The following is a 12,546-nucleotide window of genomic DNA, read 5'->3' as shown; positions in this document are numbered from 1 at the left end:
GCCTGGTCTTCAAAGCAAGTTCCAGGACAGCTAGGAGCTGTTACATAGAGAAATCCTGGGGGGTGGTGGGGGGGCTAAGAGGGGATGGAGAGATGGTTTGGTTTTTCTGAGATTTGGTCTCATTGTCCAGGCTAGCTTCATTTGCTGTGTAATTAAGGATGACCTCTAGCTCCTGATAATACTAACTCTTGAATGTCTGTCTTGAGTAATTCACAGGTATATGCATGCCTCAGCCTATTTACTTCTATTATTTTTCCTGATCCAACGGGTCTTACTGACCCACAGATGTAGTGATGCACACTTGTAACTGAGGTTAAAGGGGTAGAATTAGAAGTTCAAGGAAAGTTTCAGCTACATGGTGATTTCAAGATAGATCCTGGCTTAAAAAGTAACCCTTCCATCCCCGCCCCCAAATCTTATGCACATTTTAGCTAAAGACTAATCCTAGCAGAAATACTAACACTCAGGCTGAAGAGATGGCTCAGAGGTTAAGAGCACTAGCTGCTCTTCCAGAGGTCCCGAGTTCAATTCCCAGCAATTATATGGTGGCTCATAACCATCTATGATGAAATCTGGTGCCCTCTTCTGGCCTGCAGGCATACATGTAGGCAGAATGCTGCATACATAATAAACAAACAAACAACAAATCTTTTTTAAGAAAGGGAAAAGAATATCAGTTAAAAAATAAATATTAACACTTTGAGAAAAAAAAATCATTTTTAAGAGCTCCTAAGTGAATTTACATGAAAAACTTTCTCCCCCTTCTTTTTGGTGGGGAGAAATAGGAAACTGACCCAGGGCTTTGTGCTTTACCATGTAGCTATATGCCTAGCCTCCTTTAAAAAAAAAAAAAATCTTTATTAGTTTTTGAGATTTTTATTTTATTTATATGGATGCTTTACCACATGCATGCAGTATCCTTGGAGGTAGAAGAGGACGTAAGACTCCCTTGAACTGAAGTTACAGACAGTTGTGAGCCACCAATGTGTGTGTTGGAAGTTGAACCCAGGTCATCTCTTATTGCTGAGCCATCTTTCCAGACACCCCGTCGTGTCCCGTCCCCCCCTCCCCCCGTCCCCAATAAACAAAGACTAAGCATTCAGGAATGATGGCTTATCTCTAATCCCAAGATTCTGAGAGGCAGAGGCAGGAGGATCAACACTAATATGAGACTGCCAGGCCTACATAGAAAGTTTGTAGCAAGTGGTGAAAGGGAGAGCAAGGGAAAGCGAGGGAGAGAGAGCAGCAGGGTGGGGGTGTCTATTAAGCCTACAGGGGAGGATGTTAAAGCCTAAAATTTTTGTTCACTAAAAAAATTTTTTCATGTGTGCATGTATGTATGTATGTATGTATGCATATATGTGCAGTGCTTTGCCTGCTTGAGGCCTGATGAGGTCAGAAGAAGGCATCAGATTTCCTTGAACTGGAGTTATATAGAAATGGTTGGAAGCCACCAGCACTGTGGGGCTTCTATTGAGAGTGTGCTGTGTTTCCATCCTTTCAACTGTAGAACAGCTCTGATTATAGTGACCAGTGTCTCAAGACTCGAGCCATCTTTGTTCAGCTGTCTGTTTCTGAAACCATACTGCTCTATTCAACTTTTCCTTCTACATTTTAGGCATTCACTCATTTGAATTTTGTGGCTCAAACACAACTGGAAAAGAATCAGAAGACACTAGTAGTAAATAACAGTCACTCAATTGGGAAAAGATTAAGTGTTAGAAACATTTATTTGTCAAAAAAAAATGGAAGGAGTGGAGTAAAACAAGGCTAAATTTCAGCTAATGCTATATACCACGATCACAGGTCAGACTAAACTGGGAAAACAAAAACAAAAACAAAAAACAAACCAAAACAACAAAACCCCAATGGTCCTAGCAACTTCAGATGATTAGCTTCAGTGTTAGAGTCCAGAGCTAACACAAGTTAAAGGCTGCTTGCCACTACATGGTCGTTTTAAAGGGAGAGGAGATGCTGTAGGAAGGCAGGGAGAAGGGCTCAACTCCTAGGGAAAGCAAGATTAAGAGGGGTTCCACTGTACAGGAAAGAAGGGGATGCCAGCATAATCCTTACCTAGGGCTGTTCAGAGGCTGAGAATATACGGAACAGAGTGAAAGGCTACAGACAACTAGTATCAAGGAAAGAAAAGTCAACTTAGAATTAAATTAAGAAAGAAAACATAGTTGGTCACAAATTCCTTTGTTTACTGAAACATGAAGCAATGGAAACATCCCGGCAAAGGGGACCACGAGGACCAAGTTCTCATATATGATCGCAGCCCGAGGGTTCAGTCCGCAATTATCCTACCTGAAAGAAAGCACAACACAAGAGGCTTACACAATGCCTGGAGAGCAAGCAGCCTGGTTCCGAGTACAAGGGCCCTGGTCCCGTCCTGTATTCTGGGGGAGTGGGGGGAAGGGGGAGAAACAAAGAACAAAACAAAATCAAGTCAGACTGGGTTGAATGTATATCCCACAAAATCACCCAGGAGCCTAATAGCTACATCTAGGAATCTACTTAGAGCTGTATGCTGCACAAGATGCAAAACTGCTGATAGTGATAAACTCAGCTTTCTTTTAACTTAGGTAACCCAACCCCTTTAGCAGAAGGCTACCACTGCTTCAAAGAAGGTATGAATTTTTCAGTAGCTACAGATTAATTTTGTAAGAATATTGTCCAGGAAAAAAATGCAAAAGATGCTAAGAATGAGGTATAGTCAATTTTTTTTCTTAAGAGATGGGATTTAATTATGTTGCTCAAGATGACCATGAACTTCTGTCCTAAAGCAATCCTGAGTAGATGGGACAACAGGCATCCACCACCCATGCCCAGCCCAATTTTACTATTACAAATGTTCCAAAGAAAACATTCAAAAAAACATAGTCACAAAGACTAGCGTCTCAAAGAACAGTTGGTCATTCACCCTTTAAGGTTTCTACTTGTCACACTGTCAGTTCAGAACTATAGATGCAGTAGTTTCCTAATTGACCAAATATCCCTTGACAAAAGAAGAAACCACTGCTAGGACTGTCTAATTTTTCCATTGATGATGGGAACTCCAGACACCAATGGCTGGGGGAAAAAAAAAATTAACTCACACCAAGCTCCTCTACTTAATACAGACACAGGGCCAAATCTTGGTCTTGATCTGTGCCAATCGACTTCAAAAGCTGTGATGTTCTTGGATCAGTTCTGTTAGGGTGAGACCCGAATTTGGATCCCCAACAGTTGTGGAGTATTTCATCCTGGCAGCCTCATTAACATCAGGCTCCTGGGACTGCAACCAACTCAGGGTTATTCAGTCCATTTGAGGTTCACACCTGGAAGGTAAGTTTCTTTAAAAGTCATCACTAAAAAGAGGTTAGTTGAACAGCTACTGATTGAAGTTAAATTCATTTTCAAAATGCCCTAACCATACCCTTAAAAAGGCTATACTAATTTAATATTTAACTTTGAAACATACTTGAGAAACAAAGTCATCTAACAGATTAATACTAACTTTATCAGAGGTATCTCACAGAGTAGATCCAGCTGTAGAAATTAATATCAAACTACATTTACATGCTGAATGATGACTAAATGATGGTCTTAAGAAATCCCAAGTCTTACTAATACAACTGTACAGCATATAACTTAACAAACATGGCATTGTTTTCTTAACACATATACAAAATCAGGGGATAAGTTGGGAACACTGGTGTCTCAGTGGTAACTTATTTAACCGCCCGGCCAGGGCTCTAACTCAAGTAACGCTCTACTTGAAAGTACAAGGAAAACCATGAGAGAATTGTGCATTGTTAATGCCATTTCCATTCTAGTGAACTTTACTTGTCTCTGAGTATCCCCAATTCTTATCATTCCAACACTCTTAGTACATTTTCTGAAATAGGGAAACAAGTTTCCAATGTCACCATCTACAAAATTTTTACACATCAGAAATGATCAATTTATCTAAGTCCTTCCTTGAGTGTTCCCTTAAGAAAATGAAACTTGCTAAAATAAACAGGAATTCTGTCATAGGCTAGAAAGAAATAGGGCTTAAAAGTGCTTACATCAACATGGTCTGGGCTGGAATAAGGACTTCATGGAACATATCATGAAAACATTCATTGAAAACTGAAGTGTCTTAAAACATTAGGTCTTTATCCGACTTAAAAAAGTAACACACCAAAGAGCATCATTTATAGGCTAATAACCCAAAAAATAGGTTTTGTTTTGTTTTGTTTTTGAGACAGGAGTCTCCTCTATTTTCTAGACTTTGCTAGAATGTGCTGAAATTTAGGCTATTTTCTTACCGTAGTCCTTTGGCCTCATCCTCGTACGGAGATTACACATTTGCTCCACTGTGTGCTACTCCAAGAAGTGTTTATTAGCAAACTGGAAACCCCTGAAGATGCAAAATTCTCACTGTGCTGTCCATTACTAGCTCCCTAACGTGCCCTTTACCACCACCACAGCGGTTTATTAGTGGCGATAGTATGATTTTATTATTTATTTCAGTTTTTCAAGGCAGGGTTTCTCTGTGTAGTTCTGGCTGTCCTGTAACTCACTCTGTAGACCAGGCTGGCTACAAACTTAGAGCTCTCTGCCTCCCAAGTGCTGGGAGTAAAGGCGTGTGCCAATACCGCCTGCCTGGAAAGAGTGAATTTAACAGGTCCCAGTCTGAATTTTGGCTCTACCTCTCATTTACCAGATTATCACAGGCGAAGTGCTGATACACTCTAAGACTTAGTTCTTTCCTGGTGAGGAAATCGCTGTCTATACAACAAAGGGCCAGTATATGTTAGCTCCCCTCCCCCAATGCCGGCTTACAACCTTTTTTTTTTTCCCTTTTTTTTTCGAGACAGGGTTTCTCTGTGTAGCCCCAGCTATCCCGGAACTCACTATGTACAGGCTGGCCTTGAACTCAGAGATCTACCTGCCTCTGTTTCCGCAGTACCAGGATTAAAGGCATGTGCCACCATTGCCTGGCTTGTATACAACTTTTTAAATAATATTCTCAATAACCGAGTTTGTTCCTATTTCAGAAGTAACACATTGGAATCATACTAATTCTTCAACAGGCCAAATAAACCTGTGGCCTAAACTACGGGAAATACTGAAAACATGTAATTTGTGCATTTTGGGTATGGTGGTTTGGTCCTCTGGCTCCTCAGTGAAGCAAAGGTCTCTTGTAGGGAACTAGATGTAAATGTCAACCATATCCACCCCACTCTCACCTCCAGTTTTTAAAAGGCTGAGTACCGTGCTCGGTCCACATACTGCTCCCGCTCATACCGGGCCATGTCATACAGAGAATTCCGTGTTGCTGCTGAAGCCTGAGACATCTCACTCTCTGGCCCATAACCGTAGCCCTCTCCAACTGTAGGGAGCACAGCTGCATTCCGACGTAGTGGGCTTCTGTCCCTTCCATAATAGGAGGAAGGGGCAGCAGCAGCCATGGCTACTGAGGTGGCAGCTGAGCCGGAGTTCTGCAATAGGTGTCTGTCATAGGGGTCAACAGAAGTGGAGTTGAGGTGAGTGGGTACAGCCGAGCTCTGGACTTGAGGAAGATGAGACATAGTCTGCTCTGCATAATTGTATGCAGAAGCTGCAGCCGCTGCTGCCACAGCTTCGTAAGATCGGACCCGGTAGCGCTTATAGTAGTCAAGTGCTCCGTAGGCATCGTTGTAATAGACGGATTCCCCATAACCCATGGTATAGGGTGTGCGCACTGCTCCATATTGTTCATTGTACTGTTCAGTAAAGTCTGCCACGCGCCCTGTACGGTCTACTGGGCACTCTTTGGACCAGTGTCCTTCTTTCCCGCACCGATAGCAGCCGCTCTGGTCTCCCATCCCGGGCGCAGTCCTAAGTCGGCTGGTGGACAACTGCACGTGCATCCTTTTGCCTTGAAGAAACAGATTAAAATTATTGTTACTCATTAACTTTCTTTTCCCTCACCCAAATAAAAGTAAACATAAAATATACATAATACATACACATTCCTGTTACCCAACTTCATTCAGCAATCCCTTCCGAAAAAAAGTTCAACAGAGGTGAGAGCTAGATACTGGAGTTCTTAGAGACCAATTACTGTTTAATGCTAGTAGCATATTAGACTCTTCCCCTACTTCCATCTCCACAATCTATTTCCTTCCCCCATGCAAAGACTGCTGGTTTTACTACTTCCAAATCAAAACCTCACTTATCAGTAGGTTTAGAAGGCATCTTTTCCACCTCTAAACAATTCATGTTAGTTCCAAGCTCAATGGAAAAGGCATATGCCTGCTAGCGTGTACGATACCCTGGCCTCAACCTCAGCACTGCATCACCCCCAAACCCTACAAACAATCCCAGTTTAACAGCTGTCTTCAGTCCACCGTGTTTCATCCAGGAATGTATGCAGGTGCTGTGTTGGATATCCAGATCATACTTGGCTTATCATAGGCTTCACCTGTACTTGAGGGAATTAAAAGAACCTCTATAGATTTCAATTCCACCCCAGTTTTTCCCCCTCAGGATCAGAACAAAGCCTCTTAGGAAGGGGGAAAAAAATTCAGTTGAATTTGCCTTTCATAGATTGAGTCCATTTTTTTTAAAAAGAGAAATAAAATACTGTGCTTTTACCTAATTGTTTCAGCCTTATCCTACTTTTTAACTTAAGGGAGTGCTTTACTTCATCAACATTTGTAGCAAAATCTCCTTCCGTAGTTGTAAAAAGGAGGCCAGTAATTTTTTTTTTTTGATATAGAGCTAGAAACACCTGTAATATAAATGATAGGTGGCTCCATTGTTTTAGATTCTTTCCAAAGGTTACTGGGGCTTCAATTTAAATTCAGATTCAAGTAGTTTCATCACTCCACTAGATGCGGACAGGTGAAGCTCTTAAGGTTTCTCAAACCTCCAAGTTACTGAAATCTGCCGATATTTTTCAGAAAACCAGCTCACTAAAAGTGTTTTCTTTTCAAAGCTGTAACAAAAGAGAGTATTAAAATGCCAGAAGCTGGGAAACTTTAATTTCTGAAACTCTGCCTTGGGAAGGTGGGAAGCTCAATGATAATTTTTGAAATTTTATCTTGGGTCAGAGTCCAAAGAAGACTCAGAGATGTAGCCGACATAATAATGACCCACTGATTTAATGCTGAAACGACACCCCTAAATTCTTACATATCCTTCCCAATTCAGCTGCCCGGATGGTTACTTGGGAACAGCTTCATTATGATTTCCAATTCAAACTGCATTCACTGCTGCCTGTGGAGAGGAAACATCTTGAGAGACCCAGGTAAACTCAGATTCTATCTTTAGAAGTTATACAATGCAGAGACGTAAGTTTTAGACAATCATTAATACACAGAAGTAAAAGTTAAAGGCCAGGCGGTGGTGGCGCACGCCTTTAATCCCAGCACTCAGGAGGCAGAGGCAGGCGGATCTCTGAGTTCGAGGCCAGCCTGGTCTACAAGAGCTAGTTCCAGGACAGGCTCTAGAAACTACAGGGAAACCCTGTCTCGAAAAACCAAAAAAAAAAAAAAAAAAAAAAAAAAAAAGTTAAAAAGATGCTCAATGTGGCACTAAAAGGTGCTCAAAAAGGCTTTAAATTGAACAAAATGCCAAATTGGCATCCCCACTGTATCCGTTGTATTTTCTGTAAGATATGTGAAGGAATTATACATATAACCCCAGTACTCAGAAGTCTGAAGCAGGAGGATTTTAAGTTTAAATCCCAGCCTAAGCTATATATCAAGACCATGTCTCAACAAACAAAATTCATTATCTAATACTAAATTTTCTATTGCCACCTGGAAAAAAAAATACTTCATTACAAAAATATCTGCATGTATAACTTGGGAGTTAAACCAGTATCTCTAGAAGAGCCAGAAAGAGAATGTGAAACCAAATAAATGATTCCTCTTTTCAACTCAGTTTATTGTCTGTACTTTCTATGGAAGTGATTATTTATATTATATATGTACATATATAATAAAAATACTTTCATGGCATTAGATCCCTGTTTCCTATGTAATTATATTTGTTATTACACAAATATAAGGGTCAAGGAGCATAGTTTAGGGGTACTGTGTACATAGCATACTCAAGACCCTGAGGGGGGGTCAATGTTCAGCACCCTACAACCAAACAAAAAAAACACATTACTCATCCTTCTAAGCTAACTTCTATTTCCCCATTTCCTTTAAAAATTAAAAGGGCATTTACTATTATACTATGGGAATTTATCTGCAAAATGACTACACTATTTTAAGGTTTTTTCCCATTTTGTTTGTACCTGATAAGCAAACCCTTCAGGGATGGGAACATATAGGCCAGTGGTAGAGTATTAGCCCAGCATTTGTGGGGCCTCCAGATGATGCCAGAACCATGGGGATGGAGCAACAGAACTCCTTCCTTACTGTCCCGTCCGTCCATTACCACCTTCCACAGCAAGTGAAAATGATTAAGAATGTGATTAACAATGTTTTCAAATTGAAGTGTGCTAGTATTGTTCCAAAATAAAAATACAAGTTAAAAAAAAAGGTTTAAGGCAGGTAGGTGGTGGTGGCTTAAACTCTGTGAGTTAGATTCCAGCCTGGTCTTCAAAGTGAGTTCCAGAACTTATGCAGAGAAGCCTTGTCTTGGGGGAGGGGGAAGTTTAAGCTATCAGATTTTAAATATTTTCTAACACAAGTAGAAGAAAATCATGGTTGCAAATAGTGCTCATCTTTCATTATATATTGCTTTTACTGCCAAAATACACTTATTACCTCATTCTAAATTCACTACCATTCTTTGAGGGAGCCACATCAGATCATTATTTTATAATGGGGAAAAGCACAGGGGTACACTTGTCAACGTGCTGGTTAAGGGTGGGGATTAACTGCAACTTGTGCCCTAGGCTTTCAGTAGCTAAAGGCCAGGGCATCAGTGATGAAGGTAGAATCACATGACAGTGAGCCTCCAGTGAGCTTCACTATTTGCATACTTAGACTTTCCTGATTAACTTTCCCTTTTCCCCATGATCTCATTGTTTTCTAGGTTTAGCAGAGGACCTTTGTATATTTAACTTTTTTAGTTGGTATTTAGGGCAAAAAGGGTGTTGAGGTAAAAACTAGAAAAGTAGCCTTGAATATGCAGTTCAGGACGACACTCAAAGCATTGTAGAATTGTGCTAAACTATGAACTTCCTGCAGTGTGGGTCTGCTATGTTTCCTAATACAGTAGTCATTCCCCCCATGGCTCCTTTATTCTTGAAATATGCCCACACTGGAAAAATCAATTTTGAAGCTTTACTTCAATTAAGTGAAATTTACTAGCCACATGTAGATATTGGCTACTATAGTAACACAATTCCAGGGTTTTCAGACAAGATCCTATGGTATTAATAAATAATGTAAATGATAATACATAATACGTGTTGCAATATAAGCAAATACAGTAAGCTCTATGATGTCCTCACTGGAATTTACCCAGACCACATTCCTGTTCAAGCTTGAACTTCCAAAGAAATTTTTTTTTTAAACTGCTAGAGGTAAGTAATAAGTGGAGCAGAAGAACCCATGACACGTTTCCTGGTTTTGCTTGTAGTCCACAGACTCAACAAATTTGGACACCCCAAAGATACCCATCTCCCCCAACCAGACACACCAGCGATTTCTCATATAGTGCTTCCTCTAGATTACCCTTTTTCTCTTTGCTACTATCAAAGTATCAGAATATAAAAAACTAAAGCTTCTGGGTCACAACAAAAGCAGCAACCAAGTTATGACCTTTAGCCCTTCTTCTCACACTCCCTGCCAGCACTCAAGTAAATGAAGACCAAAGTAACCCACAATTGTGGAGAAACATCTTAGCAAAATAATGGGAAATGTTTACTTCCCTAAAAGTAAATTATACTTAAGAATAATAAACATGATCTATCCATGTCAATGAAAAGAGCCGCTCTCACAGCCCCATTGTCTTAATGTTCTTGCTTCTGCCCTAAGCTAGACCCCATGAAGCTATGCCACCCAAGCCCCAGAACAGTTCACCTTGGAACTCTGTGTTGTCAAGGCCCCTGATGGCCTCCACTGCATCCTCTGCCCGCTCCATGTGTACAAAGGCATAATCTTTCACGATGTCACATTCAATGACTGGACCATACTCCTCAAACTTGGCCCGAAGCTCTTGGTTGGTACAAGTGGGACTGATGTTGCCCACATGTAACTTGGTTGAAGCTTTGCTCTTATTCTTGCTGGCTTCCACATTGATGTTCACTCCGTGCAGCTTGTAGTGATGCAGGTTGCGTATGGCATCCTCAGCGGCCGTCTTGTCCTCTATGTGCACAAAGCCATAGTTCTTAATGATGTCACATTCCAGCACCTTCCCGTACTGCTCAAAGAGTGAGCGGATCTCTTGCTCTGTGGCCTCCCGGGGCAGATTTCCAATGAACAGCTTCACCATCCTGACCAAAGCCTGGCAGATTACAAACAAGATTTCAAAAGTCAGGCGTGAAGTTGAGACATTGCATAGCAATGCAGCATTTCCGTTTAGTTGGCCCAATTATTAATATCTTCGCAACCGTCACAATTATTCCTTTTGAGAGCGGAACAGCAGTTTTTTCCTAAGTAGTGCCAGCTGTGTGACAATGCTAACAGAAGATAAGAGGTCATAAAGCACAGCACGGTCCAATATCTCCGTGAGGTCAGGCACATCTAATCTACAAGGTTAGCAGCTTCAAGGTTTAGCACAAGGAAGAAAGCGCCAAGCAGAAAGCAAGAAACATCTGAACGTCCCTAGTTACAAGATTTTGGAGGGAAATCTGTGTGCTTCTCCACAGCGCGGTATCAACTTCCACAATACTCTGAAAAGCCCTCTTTCGCCCCACACTGAACCCCTGTCCTCAGCGGCCCAACCTCCAGCTCCCACTGCCCAACAAAGACTCGTCCCGCCCCCTCCGGAGACCCGGCCCCGCCTCCTTCCGTTGTCTTCCCGGGACCGTCCTCAGAAGATGAGCGGCCCCAGTACCCGGCCCTGCCGTGGTCCGACCAGGCCCGCTCCCGGGCTCCCCACACACCCACAGCATCTCTCCTACCTCCGGGTGGTGCCGGCGGTGGCGGCGGGTCCCGCGTCAGAGAGAACCCTACAAAATGGCGACGGCCGCTCGAGCCTCGGCGCGACCGAGCGCTTTCTCGCGCGCCAGCTCACGCACGCGCGAGTGCGCGCTGCCTGCCTCCCCTCCCCCTCGTAGGAGCGGGGCGACCAATCCTGCGGCCGCACACAAATGGCCACCCCCGTGTGGGGGCGGGGTCATGCGGTGACGGCAATGCGGAGAGGAGGTCAGCCCGCCCCCAGCCCCGGCTAGCCAATCACCACCCTGGGAGAGGGTCGCGGCTGGCGCGTCAAAAGGGCTCAGGAAGCAACCACTGCCTCGGCGAAACCGTAAGCCCAGGGGGAGCCTCACCATCACAATGGAGCGTGCTATTAGCCCGCTGTCGAGGGAGGCCGATGACAAAGGGCTGTCTCACTGGGCCTGCTAGAAGGGGGTTTTCTCCACCTCTGTGGCAGCTGAGAGCGGCACTTCAGAAGTCTAGGCACCCCATCTTAACCCAGTCTCTGCCTCGTTTGGGTGGGAGGGAGCGAGAACTCCCTTAGAACAACTTAATTCTCACCGCAGTTGTGTTGTTCATTGGCGAGGAAGTTGAGACTGAGAGTCGAGGGGCGGAAAGATGATCGCTGACAGAGCTGGGTTAGGTCTGAGTGTAATGATCTGTAATCCGTTACACTGAGGAAGGCATTTCTCTATCCAAACTATACTTTGTCATGTTTATTCATGAATATACGTGGGCTGGGCTTTCCCTCTCTCGTATATCTGTCATGGTTCCTGAAATGAGCACTCCCAAAATACACGTGGTGAAGAAGTCCAGAGAGATTCTCGGATTGGGACTGTGAGGGTGACGAGGGGCTCCACATCTAAGCTGCCAAAGGCACGGGCACTTGTCAGGCTCCTGACTTTCAGCTGCGGTCCAAGGGCACCTCCTGGTGGCAGCAGGGCACTGGCTCTGTGGATTGCTCACTATCCCATTCAACAAAGCAAAGCGTAGTCGTTTAGGAAGATGGATGGATTGAGTTTATCTCCTAGTAGAGGTCTTAGGATGAGAGTTAAACAGCATTCCCCATTGTGGTGGTTCCAACGCCAGCCTCCAATACTATAAAGACCAGGTCTCCAAACTACTTGGAAACATTTCGTTCACAAAATCCATCTTTCCCAGTCATTCCAGAAGCCATCCTCTTTCCAATTATAATAACAGAAACACGTGCTTAAAATTTAAATGTCTTGTTTTTGTTTTGTAAAACAGTTTCTCTATGTAGCCTTGGCTGTCCTGGAATTTGCTCTGGGTCTGCTACCACACAACTTTGCATTTTGGGTTCTGTCCTTTCCAAATTTCCCAAGTTCTCCACAACTAATGTTCTGCTTACAGTTACCACCTGTCTCTAACATTTTCATTTTACGCCCCTTTTTTTTTTTCCATTTTGAGATGGCATTACTATTTAGCCAAGGCTGGCCAAGAACTGGCTGTGTAACCCAAAACAGCC

At 43.0% G+C, this 12,546-nt stretch overlaps 1 protein-coding gene across 4 annotated transcripts; it reads right to left on the bottom strand.

The window, feature by feature from the left end:
• Positions 1–2,183: 2,183 nt before the first annotated feature.
• LOC119817429 (RNA-binding protein 4B) lies at positions 2,184–11,177 on the bottom strand. 4 transcript variants are annotated; one of them, XR_005285901.2, is made up of 5 exons: positions 11,045–11,177; positions 10,002–10,425; positions 5,220–5,890; positions 3,099–3,320; positions 2,184–2,399 (listed from the first exon to the last, which is right to left on the bottom strand). XR_005285901.2 is itself a non-coding variant. In XM_038334666.2 (4 exons), exons 2-3 carry the CDS (start codon positions 10,411–10,413, stop codon positions 5,229–5,231), a joined length of 1,074 nt encoding a protein of 357 aa, XP_038190594.1. In that variant the 5' UTR covers positions 10,414–10,425; positions 11,045–11,177; the 3' UTR covers positions 2,184–3,320; positions 5,220–5,228. The 4 variants fall into 4 exon arrangements, 2 of the variants coding, with proteins under 2 accessions (XP_038190594.1, XP_038190587.1); XR_005285902.2 differs by having other exon boundaries at positions 2,184–2,307; XM_038334666.2 differs by having other exon boundaries at positions 2,184–3,320.
• Between the last annotated feature and the right edge of the window lie 1,369 nt (positions 11,178–12,546).

The sequence above is a fragment of the Arvicola amphibius genome, chromosome 1 (genome assembly GCF_903992535.2).
Source record: "Arvicola amphibius chromosome 1, mArvAmp1.2, whole genome shotgun sequence".
Classification (NCBI taxonomy): domain Eukaryota; kingdom Metazoa; phylum Chordata; class Mammalia; order Rodentia; family Cricetidae; genus Arvicola; species Arvicola amphibius.
This window is presented reverse-complemented; position numbering and strand designations above follow the sequence as displayed.

What these genes read in the sequence shown, in the direction of transcription:
- LOC119817429 (XM_038334666.2), bottom strand. Translation starts at nt 10,413, where the DNA reads ATGGTGAAGCTGTTCATTGGAAATCTGCCCCGGGAGGCCACAGAGCAA. An exon ending in TGACAACACAGAGTTCCAAG is followed by an intron (nt 5,891 to 10,001) that starts GTGAACTGTTCT and finishes TGTTTCTTCAAG; the next exon opens with GCAAAAGGATGCACGTGCAG.